General features: G+C 40.9%; 1 protein-coding gene across 2 annotated transcripts in view; it reads left to right on the forward strand.

Moving 5' to 3' along the window:
• Positions 1-201: 201 nt before the first annotated feature.
• Positions 202-19,698, forward strand: part of LOC132142782 (protocadherin Fat 4-like) — a 66,286-nt gene continuing 46,789 nt past the window's right edge. The window contains exons 1-9 of one of the 2 annotated variants that reach the window (XM_059552899.1): positions 202-342; positions 848-916; positions 1,219-1,382; positions 3,903-3,947; positions 4,031-4,120; positions 4,195-4,284; positions 4,559-4,666; positions 4,912-5,025; positions 5,116-5,209. In XM_059552899.1, coding sequence (XP_059408882.1) covers positions 210-342; positions 848-916; positions 1,219-1,382; positions 3,903-3,947; positions 4,031-4,120; positions 4,195-4,284; positions 4,559-4,666; positions 4,912-5,025; positions 5,116-5,209 — 907 coding nt within the window. In that variant the 5' untranslated portion in view covers positions 202-209. The remainder of the gene's footprint in view (positions 343-847; positions 917-1,218; positions 1,383-3,902; positions 3,948-4,030; positions 4,121-4,194; positions 4,285-4,558; positions 4,667-4,911; positions 5,026-5,115; positions 5,210-19,698) is intronic. The other variant, XM_059552897.1, reaches the window with a different exon arrangement.

Consider the following 19,698-nt stretch of genomic DNA (forward strand, 5'->3'; position numbering starts at 1 on the left):
GAAATGGTAGAATGATATCAAGTTAAGGGCGATATCAAAGGTTAAAATCTTAGATATCTTTAGATAAACTTGTAACATTATATTATTTCTGTACAGTCCCTCCCACATCAATCCTGCATTATTGGCCCTTTATGAAGCACCTTTGATACCTGTTTACAGCAGAGGCCATAACTGTTTATGACATACAATAAAGAACAGCTCCAAGAGAGATGTTACAGAAGGAACAGTCATTCTCTTCACTGCCAGGCTTCATAACACAAGCTGCTCCGGAAAAGATGGATTTATTCTATATTTTATTTATTTTAGCCTGTCTGCATATCAACAGTGTAAGGAGTGCTATTGGTAAGTCAAATTCTTACAGAACCAACTGAAGCACTAACTTCTAACAGAAAATTTACTAATTTCATACATTTGGATGTGAGGGCTTGCTTTTTAATAAAATCCAGTTTTATAAAGTCCACTTAGTTATATCTCTGGATAAAAAGCATATGTTCGGACAAAGACCTTCTAGAAGACAGGAAGTAAAATGTTTGTCAGGATTTAAAATGAAGTAAATTCACTTAATTATATAACAGTAATATTTTTAATTAGTTTCAGAATAAATGCATAAAGTTTTATGCAAAGTAATTTTTGTTATGCAGTCAGAAATTACAATTACAGCTGAATGTCACCAGCATCAGTGAAACTACTGTAAAAATCTACAAAAATGTAAATGATGGACAATTTTAAAACGGTATGCCACTATGTTTAAATTGTTCAGTTGTATGGTGTTTTTCAATATTGTGTGATTTTTTTCAGGCTTTAGCTGTTTGTTAAGTCCTGAAACAGTTCACTTTCTCTGTTTAAGGTTCCTCACAGATAAACTGTGCAACTGGGACTGATGCCAGAGTCGGGAGCATCCAGGAGGGATATGAAGGTGAGATATGCTGACATGACTTCACAAACTGAATACTACTAGTCCACAACATGTACAGTGCATGTTTCTAGTTACATTTGAAAAAAATTTCAGGAACAAATTTTTTTATTATTATACATTTTTGTATTAAAGTTTTGAATAAAAACAGCTCATATAATCATTCCTATCAGTCCCTCTGTGGCCATTTAAAATGTTTTAGCTTGTGAATATTACAAGAGTAAGAACAATATGGCATGATTTAGTATTTATATAGTTATGTTATTTGATTGTGTGTTAGAACATGTATCTGATCTGGCTTTCAGGAGATGTAGAGATTATCACTAATATCGGACCTGATGATCGTCTGGTGTTGGAGCCATATATGTTTCCCAGTGGTTTTGAATTTCTGGAGCTGATTTACTCTGATGGAGACCCAACCGCTATTATACGGACCAAAAAACCCCTGGATGCTGATGAACTAAAGCAGGTGTGTATTTGAGAATCAGTCGTGTGTGTGTGTGTGTGTGTGTGTGTGACCCTAGACCACGAAACCAGTCTTAAGTGTCAATTTATACATCATTTGAAAGCTGAATAAATATGCTTTCCATTGATGTATGGTTTATTAGGATCAGACAATCGTATTTGGCCGAGATACAACTATTTGTGCAAGGGAATCTAAATACTGAGAAAATAACCTTTAAAGTTGTCCAAATTAAGTTCTTAGCAATGCATATTACTTATCAAAAACTGAGTTTTAACATATTTACAGTAGGAAATTTACAAAATATCTTCATGGAAAATTATATTTAGTTAATATCCTAATGATATTTGGCATAAAAGAAAAATCGATAATTTTGACCCATACAATGTATTTTTGGCTATTGCTACAAATACACCCAGTGACTTAAGCCTGGTTTTGTGCTCCAGGGTCACATAAGGTTTCATTAGTTAATGTTAGTTAACTACTTTAGTTAACATGAACTTAGAAAGACCATTCCTTCTACAGCATTTGTTAATCCTAGTTAATGTTAATATCAACATTAACTAATGCGTTATTCAAACAAAAGTTGTGCTTGTTAAATACAGCATTAAATGTATTGTTCGTTGTTTGTTCATGTTAATTAATACATTAACTAATATAAACTAATTTAACCTTATTGAAAAGTGTTACGAAGAAGTCTCTTCTGCTCATCAGGGCTGCATTTATCTGATCAAAAATACGGAAAAACAGTAATCTTGCTCAATGTTATTACAATATAAAATAATGTTTTCTATTTTAATATACTTTAAAATATAATTTATTTCTGTGATGCAAATCTGAATTTCCATCAGATATTACTCCAGTATGAAGTGTCACATGATCCTTGTAATGAAATCATTGTAATATTCTGATTATTGTTAGAATTATCTATGTTTTCAACAGTTGTGCTGCCAAATGTATTTTTTACACTTTTTTTTCAGGAGTCTTTGATTAATAAAAAGTTAAAAAGAACAGCATTTATTCAAAAAATAAATCTTTTCTAACAATATAAATATTTGCTATCACTTCTTATAAATTTAACACATCCTTGCTGAATAAAAGTTTAAATTTCTTCCAAAAAAAGAAAGAATAAAACATTACTGACCCCAAAATTTTGAACTGTAGTTTATATTGTTAGGAAATAATTATATTTAAAATAAATGCTTACATTTTTTTTTTTTTTTTTACTTTTTATTAATCAAATAATCCTGAAAAAAAAAAAAAAATTGGCAGCACCACTGTTGCCAACATTGTTAATATTATATCATATAGATGCAGGACTGCTACATTATATTCCTTAGCAATAATGTGGTAAAATCAGTGTTTCTGTTTCTGATTTACTTCAGAAACACTGATTTTACCACATTATTGCTGAGGAATATAATTTAGCAATCCCGTATCTAGGCTATTTTAAAAATAAAAGACCTCTCTCACTTTGTGTGTGTGTGTGTGTGTGTGTGTGTGTTTGTGTGCCTCAATGAAAGCAGCAAATTAATATAGAGCGGTGATTAACCTCTTAAGCTCTGCACCCCATATTCAGTTAAATATCCATAACTTTTTTAATGTAAATGATACAAAGATTTTTTTTTCTTTTCTTGTTTACTGGCACCTAGTGGAATCAAAATTAACTTAATTTTTTGACCCCAAAATTAAATTTTTGTCATTAATCATTTACCCTAATGTCTTTCCAAACCCATATAAGCTTTGTTTCATCTTTGGAATAAAATTTAAGATATTTTGGATGAAAACCAGGAGGCTTCTGAGTTGTGGACTTACATTGTCAAGGTCCAGAGAAGTATGAAAGACATCCTTAATTATGCCGAACTTAAATATAAATGGAATAAATGGATGAGCTTTAAAAAATTCATCCCCACAGTTGTCATGAAGGGCATCTGCTGTAAAGTTGGGCATTTTAACATGGGGAGTCTGTAGGATTGACTCTCTTTTGCAGCCAGCCTCAAGCGGCCAGTCGATGAATTACAGTTTTAGTCACTTCCTTATTGGCTTCACTAGAGAGAGCGGGAGGTTGGCGCTCGATTAAAACTGGTATTTTCTGCTACCAGATAGACTCCGCCCACAAAAAACAACATCACTGTTTGCAAACACTGAAATTGGTGTAAAAATCAGGGATGGCCAACTTTGGTCCTGGAGGGCCACTGTCCTGCAGAGCCCCGCAGAGTCCTGCACTGTCCTCCAACCGTAATCAAACACACCTGCCTGTAGCTTTTTAGTGATCTTGAAGACATTGATTAGCTTGTGCATGTGTGTTGGAGCTAAACTCTGCAGGACAGTGGCCCTCCAGGACCAAAGTTGGCCATCCCTGGTATAATTCCTTTGAAATGGTAGTAATGGTTTTCACAAACATGCTTAGGCTAAATCTGCAACCATGTTACCCATTGTAGTATAGACGATGGTATTACATTTTATTTGATAAAGAACGATAATGCCACATACTGTATGTTTCTTTGTGTGTTTTATTTCTTTTAGACTGGAGGGATTTTGTATTATTCAGTCACCTGCTTGAACACAGTGGTATGTTTATTCACACAAAAGCATCAATTCATTCAATAAGACATGCATCATTATAGAAATAAAGATTCAGTTCTGCATTTCAGCCGAAAAACACCCGAACATTAGACGTTCAGGACGTCAATGACAACCCTCCGATCTTCCAGAGCAAAACATACAGCGCCACAGTGTCAGAGGTGTGTATAATGTCACGTCTTTATACAGCTGTCGAGTCCTCACATCTCTTAGTAAACGGTGTCTTTTGCTGCAGACGAAGAGTGTGGGATCAGATGTGCTCAGGGTGATAGCTGCAGATGCAGATGTGTCTCCAGAAAACAACAGAATTACATATTCTATACTGGTGAGTCTAATGTATTTGATATATTACTATTAAAATAGGCTTCCACAAACTGCATTATTGGACACTAGATGTAATTTCTACAAAGTTCATTTTCCATTGAGACTGTCAACCAAATAAAATATGTTACTGTACCTAATTTCATGGGGTTTTTATAGTAACTGTTTAATGCATGCAGAGCCTTTTTAAAGAAAGAAAAGTAAATTATACATACTTATTGAGTAGGCTCACTTTATGCCCATGAATATATTTTAATTAATCACTTCTCTATGAACAGCCTCCAGTACCGGATGAATTTGAAGTGAGACAGGACGGTAACATCCAGCTAAAACAACGTCTGAACTACAACAATGTTCAACAATACACCTTCACTGTGGAAGCTAAAGTAAAGAAAAAAACTCTGACATCAAACCAGTCCTGCATCTATATCACTTTGATCACTAAACTTAATAGATTTAGTAGTCTATTCTTTAAAGGAATAGTGCACACAAAAATGTAAAGTCTGTCATCTTATATTCACTCATGGAACACAAAAGGAGATGTTTAGCAGAATGTGGAAGCTGTTTTTTTCCAAAATTTCAGATGAAATTTAATTTTAAGGTAGTAACACAACATTATGTTTCTTCACAGGATATAGGAGAACTCAGTGACACAACCACAGTTACAATAACGGTTGAAGATTATGACAATCTAAACCCTTATTTTGATCACAGTCTCTATGAAGCGTCCTTTGAAGAAAACCTGGTAAATAATGTCAGAGAACAAGATCAATGCTTAAAACACACATTTGACCACACAAATATAACCCTTTATGTCTTCTCTATCCATTCACAGGTAGGACAACTGTCAGACGTCACTCCTGAGGCCATAAAAGCTCAAGATGGTGACACGGGCATCAACCAACCTGTAGTTTACAGCATAACAGCAGGTTAACAGAAGATTTACAACACACCCATGAATGAATGAAATGTACTCTTAATCTGAATTAAGTTTCTGATAAAAAAACAAAGCACATATATCCACATTTCTGTTTCAGTCCTTCCAAATGAATATCGGAGCGTCTTTGAAATTGACCTAAACAGTGGGGTCATCTCTGTGACATCGGCACTAGACAGAGAGGAAACTGACCAGATAACTGTCCACATACAGGTTCCAGTTTCTTAAAATATGAATGAAAACCATTAGGCTGATGTTTATTAGTAATTTTTATTATTCATATTTTCATTTTAAAAACAGGCAGCTCAGCAGGATGATGCCAGTAAGACAGCTAGTGCCATGGTATCAGTCACCATTGAAGATGTGAATGACAACACACCGGAATTTGACAAGGACCAATATGCAGTGTCTATTCTGGAAAATTCACCCCAGGACCAGCTTGTGCTTCATATTAGTGCCACTGATCTAGACTTGGTACTGTTCCTGAAAACCTTAAAGTCTGTTTGTAAAATAAATAAATACACAAAAATAATAAATACACAATGATTCTAGATTTTGCAAACACCATAGCTACTGTAACATCACAGAAGCAACTTAGATCACCTTAACAAGTTCCTATCCAAATGCTCAGAGAAATGGCTTAGAAGTGCAAGCATGCAAGGCATAACACATAAATCTCTCTTTTTACTACCCATGACTTCACCCTTATAACTTTAAACTTCCAAGTCATGTTTGTCAAGTCAACATACCAAGTTTGTTTTGATGCACTTACCTTTTCTTGTTTTCTTTCCGATCAGGGTGGATTCTCTAAAGGTCAGTTTATCATGGACAGTGATACATTCAATATCAACAGTCAAGGAGTAATATCACTCAGGGGCGATGCCACTTTGGATAGAGAAACTAAAGACAGTTACGTTATAGAGGTACATTTCACACATCACATTCATCTCTTGAACCCAACTATAATCAAAATGTTCAGGATAAATACTCATTCAAAGTGGGATACTTGCATTGTCCTCTTTAGGTAATAGCTGTAGACCAGCCTGTTGATGGTTTAAGCTCCACAGCTCAGGTCACCATCACTGTTCTGGACGTCAACGACAACAACCCACAATTCCTTCCTCTCCCAGAGCCCATAGAGATTCAGGAAGGTGTGTACACTCCCTCATCACCTGGAGACGTGTGCTTAATCTCAGCCACAGACTCCGACATTGGAGAAAACGGACACGTCGCCTTCACTATTTACTCACACAGTGGACTATTTAGCTTCAGAGAGGTGAGAGGACTTACGAGAGCTATCGCTGATGCTTTGATCTGCATGATATCACATTTTTATAGACGTTGTAATGTTAGTGTCCAGATCCTACTCGCCTTGTACAAAAATATTTCCTTCTCTTGTAGGATGGAACTCTACTAGCTATCGAGGAGCTGGATCGGGAGACACAGGACGTGTATGATGTGGTCATTGTTGCTATGGATCATGCAGTCCCACCAAGAAATGTATTAATTTCCACTTATTTTCATTAATCCATGATGTGACTACTTGTAATTTAATACAATTCTGTGACTGTATTGACTGGAGCATTCACTTTAACAGACGGTGTTCCTAGAGACATAACAGATTTAATACTGCATATTATTTACAAAAAATACAAAAGATTTTGAATCTGATTGGCAGGCTTTATGCAACATCCATGAGTCTGGGGCTAAACTTTTTTTATCTCTCTGGCAACATACAAATCTGGGTTTGTAAAAGTGATTCTAAGGGAAAACTAGTTGCTTGATTGCCAGAGCTTTATTTATTAGAAACTTTGACAGTTTTTCCACATTTTGTTTGAGGCACTTTGTAGCAAGCACATCAGACAAACACTGCAAATATGGGCTTTTGGTCTGTACTAGAAAAGGGTTGCTTATGTTTATTTTTTTCTAGAACATCACCACAGTGAGGGTCAGTATCACAGACATCAATGACAATGCTCCAGTCTTCAGCTCTGACACCTACAGCAGAAGCGTTGTGGTTAAAGACGCCAAGGTTGGAGAAGTGCTGCTGATGCTCTCTGCCACAGATAAAGATGCCGGATCAAACGCAATCATTAGCTACAGGTAAGGTCAAGACTTTCATACTTATAATTAAGCTTCCATTTAGAAGTGCCAAATTCTTCATGATTAATAATATAAAAACACACTTACCTACAGTACGTCACCTATCTTAAGGCAGATGCATGAATGTTGTCTTTCTGTAGTTTCTCTGAAGCGTCTTCCATGGTTGCACTGGATGCTGAAACAGGAGACATCACTTTGACCTCTGACCTAAGTGAGGTCATAGAAGACACGCTACTAACCCTTACTGCTACAGCGACAGATCATGGAACACCAGCACAGTCTGATGAAGGTTTGGGTCTGGTTTGCATAATTCCTTTGAATTATTCCTGTGAACTTTGTGTTCAAACAGTTCAGATAATGTTTGCAAATAAGCAGTTTTTTGGGAGAAGTTTATTCTTAACAAATCCCCCGTTCGGTATTTAAACATGATGCAATGAACGTCAAAACTAACATCTTTCTTCTCTCTGTAGCCGAAGTCTTGATCTACTTCCAAATTTCCTCTATCTCTGAGAGTGTGGCTTTTGAGAACTCCTCCTACAACTTCAAAATTAAGGAGAATGAACCTGAGGCCACAATAGTAGGCAAAGTCAAGGCCTTACCAGGGAGTCCAGTGGTTACAGTCAGCTATAACATGAAGACACATGAGGATGTCTTCTCTGTGGATGAGGAAGGAACCATAAAAGCTCTCAGACCACTGGACAAGGAGGAAGAGGAGTGGAACATCCTCACAATAGAGGCCATAGACTCCAGAACTCCTCCAAACACTGCAGAGACAACGGTACTCTTCTATCTACAAACTCAGGCCAGAAACAAACAACACAACTATGCAAACACATAGTTCTGTTGCACATAGTTGCATCCCCCATTCAAGTAACACTGGTAATACAATGAGTACTTGTATTGCATTTGCATTTTGATACATTTTACAATGCAATGACACAAGCTTGTGTAGCTAGAAGTGTTTGTGTTCAAATACTTAGGGTGTGTTTCAGTTCTAACGATTACTCGTCAAGCATGTCAAAGTTTCTCTTCTTTAAAAGACATCTGACACAAAGGATTTTACTTTCTCTCTCTTAATCATCAGGTCAGTATTCAGGTTGAGAACGTGAATGAAGCTCCTGTGTTTGACACTGAAATATACAAGGCAGAAATTTTCAGTATCGCTCCATATAAATTCCCTATAGTGAAGGTCCAGGTAAGTGAACCTCAGCAGTGGCGTGTTCTTTTAAAAATAAATAAATGCAATTGTAATACATCAAACTATTTCTTACCAGATGAAAATACATGACAAAAGATCACACCTGTATATTTCAGGTTGTAGAATAGACTAGAATTATTCATCACATCTGATTTCAAGATTTTTTTGTAGTAAACGTGGTTGAAATGTCGTGTGTCCCTCAGGCATCAGACCCTGATGTTGGCGAGAGCTCAGATTTGGTGTATTCACTACTGGAGTCCACATCTCTGGTGGAAGTGGAGGCAAACACTGGTCAGATCTATGTACTGGATGCATCTAGTGATGGCGACAATGTGTTCACCTTTCATGCTAAAGCCACTGATAAACATGGACTGAGCACGACTGCAACAGTACAGGTGAGAAGAAACGGACAGAGAAAAAAGAGAAAGCTTTAACATGACTTTATTAAAACAATGTTCAAACAAGCATTAAGGTAGAATGAATGCGTTTTTTTATTTAAATGGAGCAGGAACAGTCATTGCAAAGAATTAATTATTGTTTGCCATCTGCAGATCAAAGTAAAACACAGTGTACATCATGACAGCGTCACAGTCATCTCCCTTAACCAGCCTGTGCACATAGTTGAGAAGATGATCCCAGAGATGGAGGAGTGAGTAATCTCCATTTCTCCAGTCCATTTCTGAAACATTATGTTAAAGGGGTCATGAAATGAGAAATCCAAATTCCCTTAATCTTTTGACATATAAAAGTTAATTGTACTATAAATTCATCCTGTAAGTTTCAGAACTCAAAACATTCTCGTTAGTATAAAAACAGCTTATATTGAAGCCAATCTGCCAAATTAACCAGTTTTGGAATGTGGCACTTTATGAAGTAATAGTGTGGATAAACCCCGCCTCCACAGAAGAAGATCAACACCTGGTTTGACATCACTGCCTGTTTGGCCCCACACACTTATTCTTCATCATTGCCTGTTTAGCGCTGCTCACCAATTCACACATGTAGTGTAAATAACGAGAGAAGCAAATGCAGCTCTACGCAGAAACCAAATGATAAAGATGCTCTGAAGAAAACAAGACTCTGTGCCAAGTTTTGGAAAAACAGTCTTTGCATTGCCTTACTTCTGATCTCAACTTTAAGAAAGAGTGGATGAACTTTATTTTTAATGAAGATCCAGATCGCATCAGTGAGAACTTGGCCCTGTGTTCACTTAATTTTACAAAGGATTAATTTACAAACCACAATTCGATGCATGATTTTCAGAAAGATTGAAACTAAAAGACAATGCTGTGCCGACTACGTATATTAAATCCAACAATAATGTCGTACCACAAAAGTTTAACTGTTTTTATTGTGTGATCACTTTTGCTTTGTCTGTTATTACAGATCGTTTGATATGTACTGAGTATTTGTGCGTTTTTAACCTAAATCACAGCAGCGTCCATCTATGAAAGATGTAGGCTGTCAAACTTACACATCTGTTAGCCAAGTACTGTAGTGAGATGTCAAGTCAGGGTACCAAATTTAAGAACAGGATGGATCATGAAAAAAACTTTCTTTTGTGCCAGATATTTTCAATTTAATTTAATTTTCTGGTTTACAAATTGTTCTGAATGTTGCATTGGTTCTTCTTCCTATACCTCATCTTATTGTTATGTGTTCTGTACACAATCTGATGGTGTGTTTTTTTTTTCTCAGCTCCATGGAAAAAGCTTTAGGCTGGACTGTGAAAATCCTCAGTGTGAGAGCTGAGGATGGGAATGAGATGCGCACCATTCTCCGAGAATCTTCAGCCAAGACTTACATCAGCTTCATTGCCATGGACTCCAGTGGTGCTGTCGTTGAAGCCATGGAAGTCAAAGAGTAAGCTGAACTAGTATCAGTTTATTTCAGCTAATATTCAGTGTGAAATCTTAGCATGTGGGACACTTTACCAACAGTTTTCATACAAGGGATATGAATTATGTGACAAGTGCTAGTGCATGAGCACATGCAATGTCAACAATGACCAAATATGTATAAGCAGGGGCGGACTGGCCATCTGGAGCACCGGGACTTTTCCCGGTGGGCCGCTAGCCAATGTGGGCCGACCCACCCGGTACACAAATATATATATATATATATATAATTTTTTTTTTTAATTGACGGAAATCATAATATTACATCTCTTTTCTACGCAAATGGATGAGTGAGTCGATCGCGCAGCCAACAAGCGCGTTTTCGTCTAATTTAGAGAGAGACAGATTCATCTGGTAATTTCTCTGAGCAGCAGGCCACTGTATACGTTCACTTAAAACATAACCGACTGTGTTTACGAGAATACTTGCAGAGACAATTATTTTGAAATAATTGTGTGTGTATTTGTTCATTCAGAAGTTACGATACCCAAAAGATGAATTAATTATTTGTACGCGCATTGTCTGAAATGCTGCTCACAGCGCGTGCTTTGAACGAGTGCGCGCAAGCTTCGAACGCGCGCAAATTGTTTAAAAATGTTGAATCAGCAAGATTTAGAAACAAGTGAAAACGATCAACTACGATACATTTCACCCCTCCAAGCGAGTGAACAACGCGAATTTTAAATCGCTATTCACGATAGCCCGTCGGGAAGAGCAGTGATACATTTTGGAGCCCGACTGCAAAACACAATAGCCCCTGGACGTCGGGCTAGCGATTTTGCGAGCCCTGCACCTCAGATCTATCCAGTTTGTGAACCACTGGTTTCCACAATGTTTTCGTTAAACAAAATAAATGATTATTTTAAAAGATTTACTCAAGAGAATAATCTGTTCACGAATCGGATCATGAACTTATATTGCCGCATATTCATGCATCTGTTAACTAAATGCAAAGTGTGAGTTCTAGGAGAATGTTTGTCTCGTGATGAACATGTATCGCTCACTAGGAGTCGCTAAATGAACAGCTGCAGCACGCAGGTTATCTTTTTTTTTTTTTTTTTTTTCAATGGAGGATCAGTTGCCCTATTGGTTAAAATCCCTATACTTAAATATCAAATAAATAAATTACATCAAAACAGGGGCGTTTGCGTTTTGATGTGGTGGGCTGCTGTGGGCCAGAAAGTCCAGGGCCACTTTTTGGTCCCAGTCCGCCCCTGTGTATATGTAACACTTTATAATAACTTTCATTAATAAATCATTACCAAATATTATATAATGTTTAACAGATCATTAGTTAATATATATCCACAAAGCTACATGTATGAGATAATGTTTACTAATTATCTTATTAAATATTACATAATGATTAACAAATCATTAGGCTAGTTCATGTATATTAAAATGCTTAACTTTAAATTCATATATAATCATGTACTTTTAAAAATCTACAATTGAATTATAACCCCTTAAAAAATTTCCATCATAAAGCAATAACAACCATTCTATAATGTTTAATAGATATTTAGGTACAATATATAAAAACAGCTACAAATACTAGACTATGTACTCGTAAACATTTGGAAATGGAAACATATTTGGTAACTTTTTTTTTTTTGGACAGGCATTGTATATTATATAAATAATTTATTAGTTGATTAACAAAAATTTAAGCTTCATATTTCAACATTAAAGCCTCTGGCCTGGTTGCATCTAGTCTATATAATTAGGATGATTGCGTTAGAGGGCAGCATCTGAACTATGTTCACTCCCACAGGAAACTGCACACAGAGCACAAAGCTTTAACATCTGAACTGGAGAAGGTTTTTGGTCCTGGTTTAGAATTCAAAGTGGAGGACAGTCCTGGAAGCTCTGAAGATTCCAGTCAAGTAGCCATCATCACACTCAGTGTTCTGCTTGCTATATGCTTTGCAGGACTTATCGTTCTGTCAGTATTCTTTAAACACAGGTAAGTTATTACTAGGCATTTAACAGGAGTTTTATCTTTCTGTTTTCTAGTTTAATCTAATTTGTCCAACAAAAACATGCAGTCTGGGTGTTTTTTGTTTTTGACATTGAATAAACTTGCCTGTAACTGACCTGAGAAGAAATACTAATCTAAAAATAATGTCAACATATAAACATTTCAGAATTGTTGCCTTTGAACATTACTTGATTTTAGGTGCAAGTTATTTTTGTAAGTATTTATAATATATGCTTTTGCAGGCACAAAAATGACTCAAATTCTGACACAAAGAGCTTAAATGCTAGCAGTGTTGCACTTGAAAATCTTGAAAGGAGATCCAGTATTAACATTCCTTATAACTTGTAACATGTAAGTGCACAAATATTATCAAATATCAGATACAAACAGTTGAAACTCGTATGTGGAAAAAAATCATTCTCAAATACAAAATTGTCAATTGTCAAATACAAATACCAAGTTGTTATCTGCATTGGTTTGTTCTGAGATATTTGATGAAACTTGTTTCTTCTCTTGTTAACAGAAACCCAGAATTCCAGACAGGTAAAGCACATCGCTGTAACGACAGACTCCCTGAGTATAATCATAAAGTATAATTAATTAATCATAAATTTGGCATAAATTTATAATTTTGTCCTATGTATCATTTGTGTTTCTCAGGACCCACTGACAGAATGTGACAAGGAAACTGAGAATGCCAGCGATATCAGTGGAAACAGCCTGAAATCACAATGACTTCTTCTCAGTAGTGTACATGAGCTCGTGTCTTGATTATGACACATTTATAGCCTTATAACAGATCACTGCCATTTTATTTTGAATTGGTATATTATTTTATTAACAGCAGAATTCACACTGACAAAATACAGCTGTTAAGATCGATGTAGCATTGTAGCACTCCCATAGTGCAAACAGGAGAGCATGGTGCTTGCAAAAGTTGTATAAATATAAATAAATTAAGATATAGTTTTTTTTTCTTTAAATATAGCATCTGTGTCTTTAATTCACATTTGGAAAAAAAACAGTATGATGGAACATTTTATAAATATACATAGGTATGTTTGGGCTGTTTTAAATATTTAAATAATTATTATTATATATGAGTTGTTAGAGGTCAGGGTAAATTAAAGGCAATATGCAGTGTTGTCACAATTGTGTTGCATTGTGGTATATGCAGCCGCCTGAAGTGTACATATCAAGTACAGAAGATAGCTATCTCAGTTCAAATTGAGGGGTCCATAAACACTTCCCTTATCCACTACACAAAGTGGAACACATTTAAAAATGGGGAATTGCTTAGTGAAGTTCACAAGTGTGTGTGTGTGTTTTACCATAATCTTACCATGGAAACTAACTCCACTCCCACTGCTTCAAACAGTTCGAGCTAAAACTAAAATTCATAAGTTGATAGTACTGTGAACTTATTTAATTTGAGTCCACTGAGAAAGAATATTTCTTGATATAAAACTGCAAACACTTAATGTGTAGTAGTAAAGTAAATAGAAGCATGACTTTTTACTCAAATCACTGTAGTTCATTGTCAGCTATAGCACACATGTATGTTCTGAAATACTTAACACAGAGATCACCACCAGAGGTGGGTAGAGTACCCAAAAACTGTACTCAAGTAAAAGTAAAAGTTTCCCTTTCATAGGTCACTTCGATGCTGCGGTGACGTCACCACGTATGGGAACACCTTCGGTGTGACGAATGTCTGAAGCCCTATACCATCCCGCCAATCCTATTGGCCAAATAGCGCGTGGCACCGCCCAGCATGCGTAGGCATATATATACCTGGTGCCGCGCGCCATTTACCTCAGATTTAATTCCTTCAGTACGAAGCGAATCTTCTGTGCCCTATCGTCTCGCGTTCTCAGCGATCATCTATGAGCAGTATACTCCTCTCCGCGGACGCGATGAGTTTCAAGAAGTGTAAGGACCCGTGTACCAGGTACATTGTTCGGGGGGACACTCATGACAGGTGCGTAGTTTGCCTAGGCTTACACCACGCACAGGAGGCGCTTAGCGGCCTTTCTTCATGCCCCCATTGCGATGGCCTGCGACTCAGGGTGCTTCGCTCTAGGGTAGATGTATTCTCCGATGTTGCCGTGTCTAACCCCCGCCACACCACTTCTGCGACTGCCGAGGCACCGCACGAGGTGATAGCTTGGGGTGACACGTGTGACATGGAGTTCGAGGACAGTTCAGCGATGGAAAATTACTCTCCGCATCGCTCGCTCTCCCCTACCCTAATACACAGGAAAACTTTTGAACCTGTCGTCTTTTCCTGTGAGGATTTACGGCCCACACCGGGGGCATGTAGTGCCATCTCCTTCGGTTGTGACCGCCATGATGACGACGTTCTTTCCACTGCGGCCTCGGGGTCTGAGGACTTCGCGGCCGACACGAGCCCTCTCCCTCCTAGTGGACAGGAGAGGCGTGTTTCCCCCTCCTACAGTGAGCTGTTGGATGTGGTTTCCCGTGCAGTGGGTACATTGGGGCTGGAATGGGAGGTTGAGAAGGCCGAGGCCCAACCTTCTTCGAAGCTGGACGACCGTTTCCTAACTAGTCGGACACCTTCGCAGCCCCGGAGGCCTTTACCCTTTTTCCCGGACCTCCACCAGGAAGTTTCGAGGTCCTGGAAACAGCCGTTTGCGGCGCGCATCACTAACACTGCGGCCGCGGATTTCGCCACCATTTCGGGCATGGCGAGTCATGGCTATACAGCGATACCGCCGGTGGAAGAGACTCTCGCCGAACATCTTGCACCTAATTCGGCTGCGGCGTGGAAGTCCCGCCCCCTCCTCCCCTCGAAGGCGTGTCGAGTCACGTCTAGTTTAGTGGGAAAATCCTATATGGCCGCTGGCCAAGCGGCTGCTTCGCTTCATTCTATGGCGGTCCTTCAGGCCTACCAAGCGGAGCTGTTAAAAGGATTGGACGAGGGGGACGGCATTACACCTGAGGCGGTCAAGGAACTACGGCGAGCAACTGATTTGGCGCTTCGTGCTACCAAACATACTGCTCGAGCAGTGGGCCGTTCCATGGCTGGATTAATTACGGTTGAGCGCCACCTCTGGCTTAATCTCACCAACATAAAGGAAAAGGATAAATCTTTCCTCATGGATGCCCCTGTGTCTAAGGACGGTTTATTTGGGGAGGCGGTCATTTCAGTGGTGGAGAAGTTCAGAGCAGCGAAACAGCAATCAGCCGCTTTCCGCCAGCTGATTCCCCGCAGACCCAGAGAGGTTGAACGCCGTCAGGCGCCCGCGCGTTCTCGCTCAACCTCCTCTCACCGCCAGCGAGTGCCCTCTCGGGAAGAGCCTTCACCTATGGCGCCCCCTCGCAAGGACTGGGGCCCTAGGGTTGTTCCACCGGCTCAACAACGCCAGCGAAAAAGGCTGAACCTGAGTTCGACGGCCAATGCCTCTCGTTCTCGGGCACCTAACAGCAGCTCCTGATTTTTTCGCTGCCTGCCAGGGACTGTGCCCTCCGCTAGAGAGCGCTGTTGGACCGCTTTCGCGCATCCAACACTCTCATTGCAGTCCCCACGCTCAAACCCTGACTGTTTCGCCGCAAACAGCGCCTCGAACAGCATTGGAGCGAAATGTAACACCAATCGCTTCCTCAGACACTCTGCACGATCCAGTTTTCAGAGCTCGAGGAGCGCTTCAAAGGGTCGTCATCGAACGGCCCGTCATGACGGCTCGCACAGCCGCCGCTGTTTCGCTAGCGGCAGAGCCCGATGCTCAATCTGTTGGCCTAATTCCTGCCGTGGACACGTTTCAGGACTACGTACAACGAGATGCAACGTCTGCTATGCATATACTTCCCCTGTGCACGAACACCGTGAGTCTTTCGTGCCCGGACATTTCTATGTGTGCAACAGCGTTGCAGGAAACGAACATGTTGAAACCGTTAATATTGTTTCGGGCCGCGTGGGAACGCTTGCCCGGCATTTCTCAATGGGTGTTACGCACAATTTGTCACGGATACACCATTCAGTTTCGGAAAGGCCCGCCCCCTTTCCGCGGAATTCTCTCCACGGTGATGAAACCGATGGACATGGCGGTGCTGAGACAGGAAATGTTAGCTCTACTGAGCAAAGGGGCTATAGAAGAAGTACACCCCTCTCAGATGGAGTCAGGGTTTTACAGCCGTTATTTTGTGGTACCAAAAAAGGACGGCGGATTACGACCCATTCTGGATTTACGCCGTCTAAATCTTGCACTCAGGTCGAGCAAATTCAAGATGTTGACGGTAAAATCTATTTTGTCTCAGATTCAACCAAACGACTGGTTTGTCACGATCGATCTGAAGGATGCTTATTTTCATATTCAGATCATCAAGAGACACCGGAAGTTCCTCAGATTCGCTTTGGAGGGCAAAGCGTATCAGTACCGCGTTCTTCCCTTTGGCTTAGCGCTAGCTCCCCGTACATTCTCAAAATGCATGGACGCAGCTCTGGCCCCGTTGCGGCTCCGGGGCGTCCGTGTGTTAAACTATCTGGACGACTGGCTGGTGTTAGCGCAATCTCAGACTCAAGCACACTCTCATTGAGATATTGTGCTGAATCATTTACACAGCCTGGGTTTACGCACAAACTTCCAGAAAAGTGTATTAATCCCCTTTCAACGGATTACCTTCCTGGGAATAGAATTGGACTCTCGCGCGATGACAGCAAAGCTTTCTGTCCCGCGCGCTCAGTCGATTACGTCATGCGTTCAGCACTTCAGGGCGGGTCACACAGTGACAGTGAGACTGTGCCTCAGACTACTAGGTCTAATGGCGGCGGCGCTTCCCGTGATTCATCTGGGTTTGCTTTACATGCGCCCGTTTCAGTGGTGGACGAAACGACAGAATATTTCACCCCGTTGTTCTCCGCATCGAACGATCTCGGTGACACGGAGGTGTGTGATGTCGTTAAAACAATGGACATCAGCCGAATTTCTCCTCACCGGGGTTCGGCTGGGAATTTGTGCTTCCCGAGAGACTGCCACGACAGATGCGTCTTTGACCGGATGGGGAGCTGTTTGTCAGGGGCGCCCAGCCCACGGAGTGTGGACAGCGGCACAACGCAGCCGGCACATAAACAAATTGGAATTACTGGCGGTTTTTCTGGCTCTCCAGTATTTTTCGACTCTACTGACCGGCCGTCATGTGCTTCTCAGAACGGACAACACTGCGGTCGTGGCTTATCTGAACCATCAGGGAGGATTACGTTCTCGCCCTCTGTGCAGACTGGCGAGGCGTATTCTTCTTTGGTCTCACGACAGATTTCTGTCGATCCGGGCTGTTCACATCCCCGGACGACTGAACTTCGGAGCGGATTTACTATTCAGGCAGGCTCTGGAACAAGGGGAATGGAGATTACACCCCCAAACGGTGAATCACCTATGGCATATTTTCGGGGAAGCGAAAGTGGATTTATTCGCGTCGAGCACGACTACGCATTGCCCGCTATGGTTCTCCCTATGCCCTCCATCACCCCTGGGTCTGGATGCGCTAGCTCACAGCTGGCCCAGGACCAGTTTGTATGCGTTTCCTCCGATTCGTCTGGTCCCAGCGGTATTATGCAGAATACGGCGGGACAGAGTGGGACAGCTGTTGCTGGTGGCTCCGCGATGGCACACACAGCCGTGGTTTGCGGATCTCATCAATCTGTTAGCGGGCTCTCCGGTGGAGATTCCCCTCAGACGGGATTTATTATCGCAAGCACAGGGACGGATCTGGCATCCGAGGCCAGATCTGTGGAACCTGTGGGCGTGGCCTCTGAGCGGAGTGAGTTGATATGTCCCGGTCTTTCTGCTGAAACTACCGAGACTATACTGAACTCTAGAGCAGTTTCTACGAGACGCTTATATGCTTTCAAGTGGAAACTGTTTATGACATGGTGTGAAACTCATGATGTGGATCCAGTTTACTGCCCTGTGGCTTCAGTACTGGAGTTTCTTCAAGACCGTTTTTCGGAGGGATTGACACCAGCCACCCTGAAGGTTTATGTGGCAGCTATCTCAGCTCACCATGAGCATATAGGTGGTGTTTCAGTGGGTCGTCATTCACTGGTTTCTCGTTTTATACAGGGTGCGCGACGGTTGAGACCTTTCCGCCCTGTGCGAGTTCCTTCATGGGATTTATCCATTGTGTTACTGGGTTTGTCAGGGCACCCGTTTGAGCCCCTGGAAACTATATCGGATAAGCTCCTGACTCTGAAGACACTTCTTCTCATGGCTTTATCCTCCCTCAAGAGAGTTGGGGATTTACAGGCTCTCTCTGTCTCACCCTCGTGCATGGAGTTTGCACCAGGCTCTGTGAAAGTGTTGTTGCGACCTAGGCCTAATTATGTTCCTAAGGTCGCGTCTAATGCTTTTCATTTTCAGCAGGTGGTCCTGGAGGCTTTTTCTCCTGCTGCGACAGAGTCTAGGGAGATCTAAGTCTTTGCCCTGTGAGGGCGTTGAAGATTTATGTGGATCGCACTGCCCCATGGCGTGAGTCTGACCAGCTGTTTGTCTGTTTTGGACATAAGAATAAGGGCCATGCAGTTACGAAACAGCGCATGTCCCATTGGCTGGTGGAGGCTATTTCCTTGGCCTATGAGGCGCGCGGGCTCGCTTCGCCCTTAGGAGTAAGAGGTCATTCCACAAGAGCAGTGGCTTCTTCTCAAGCCTTTCTCAGGGGATCTTCTTTGGATGATATCTGTGCTGCGGCAGGCTGGTCCTCACCGAGCACTTTTATCAGATCTTACAGTCTGGATGTGAGGATGGCTCCTGGCTCCCGGGTTCTCTCCGCTTGAGCAGATGCTTCCTTGGATCCAAGCTATCAGGTACGTCAGGCGTGATGGTATAGCGTTCCCATACGTGGTGACGTCACCGCAGCATCGAAGTGACCTATGAAAGGGAACATCTCGGTTACGTATGTAACCTTGGTTCCCTGAATAGGGAACGAGATGCTGCGGTTCTGGCCGTGCCATACCTTGATAGCTTTCTTCTCTTCTTCGTCATGAAATCTGAGGTAAATGGCGCGCGGCACCAGGTATATATATGCCTACGCATGCTGGGCGGTGCCACGCGCTATTTGGCCAATAGGATTGGCGGGATGGTATAGGGCTTCAGACATTCGTCACACCGAAGGTGTTCCCATACGCGGTGACGTCACCGCAGCATCTCGTTCCCTATTCAGGGAACCAAGGTTACATACATAACCGAGATGACTTCTAGAAATATTTACTCAAGTAAAAGTACTAGTCTTGAATAGTTACTTGAGTAAGAGTAAAAAGTATCGGATAAAAAATCTACTCAAGTAGT

Source organism: Carassius carassius, chromosome 6 (genome assembly GCF_963082965.1).
Source record: "Carassius carassius chromosome 6, fCarCar2.1, whole genome shotgun sequence".
In the NCBI taxonomy this organism is placed as follows: Eukaryota; Metazoa; Chordata; class Actinopteri; order Cypriniformes; family Cyprinidae; genus Carassius; species Carassius carassius.